This window comes from Penaeus monodon, chromosome 20 (assembly GCF_015228065.2).
Source record: "Penaeus monodon isolate SGIC_2016 chromosome 20, NSTDA_Pmon_1, whole genome shotgun sequence".
In the NCBI taxonomy this organism is placed as follows: domain Eukaryota; kingdom Metazoa; phylum Arthropoda; class Malacostraca; order Decapoda; family Penaeidae; genus Penaeus; species Penaeus monodon.
In genome coordinates this window covers 43,076,270-43,076,617 of record NC_051405.1, presented here as the reverse complement: position 1 = coordinate 43,076,617, position 348 = coordinate 43,076,270, and the positions used below count along the sequence as shown (strand labels likewise).

The 348-nt window shown below is 62.9% G+C and overlaps 1 protein-coding gene across 1 annotated transcript in view; it reads right to left on the bottom strand.

Annotated features, from left to right (window-relative positions):
- The window catches only part of LOC119586004, a 7,168-nt gene that overhangs the window by 6,290 nt on the left and 530 nt on the right, over positions 1–348 (bottom strand). The window contains exon 2 of the mRNA XM_037934716.1: positions 40–288. Within this exon, the coding sequence (XP_037790644.1) occupies positions 40–288 (249 nt within the window). The remainder of the gene's footprint in view (positions 1–39; positions 289–348) is intronic.

Here is a 348-nt window from a genome sequence, read left to right as displayed (position 1 = left end):
GGCCCTTGCCCGGCGTTTCAGCCTCGAGGCCCGACTTACACGAGCGATTCCATCACCGATCCGTTCGCAGAGGCGATTCTCCACGGCTCGCAGACTCGGGGGGGCGCGCCGGTGGTCACGTAGTCGTAAATCTTCTTGATGTACTCACGGGTCGACATGGGCAGGAACGAGAGCTCTGTCAGGTCCTCGGCTTCAGCTCCTGTGGCCAGCCTGAAGTACACCTGCAGGACCAGACGGCGAAGCATGGGCGGCACTATGTCGCGGATGGCTCGCATGGCCGGGTGTCTCCTGCGGGTGCGGCGGCAAAAGACAAGAGTTAGGGGGAAAGAGTGGCAAAGGGGAGGGGAG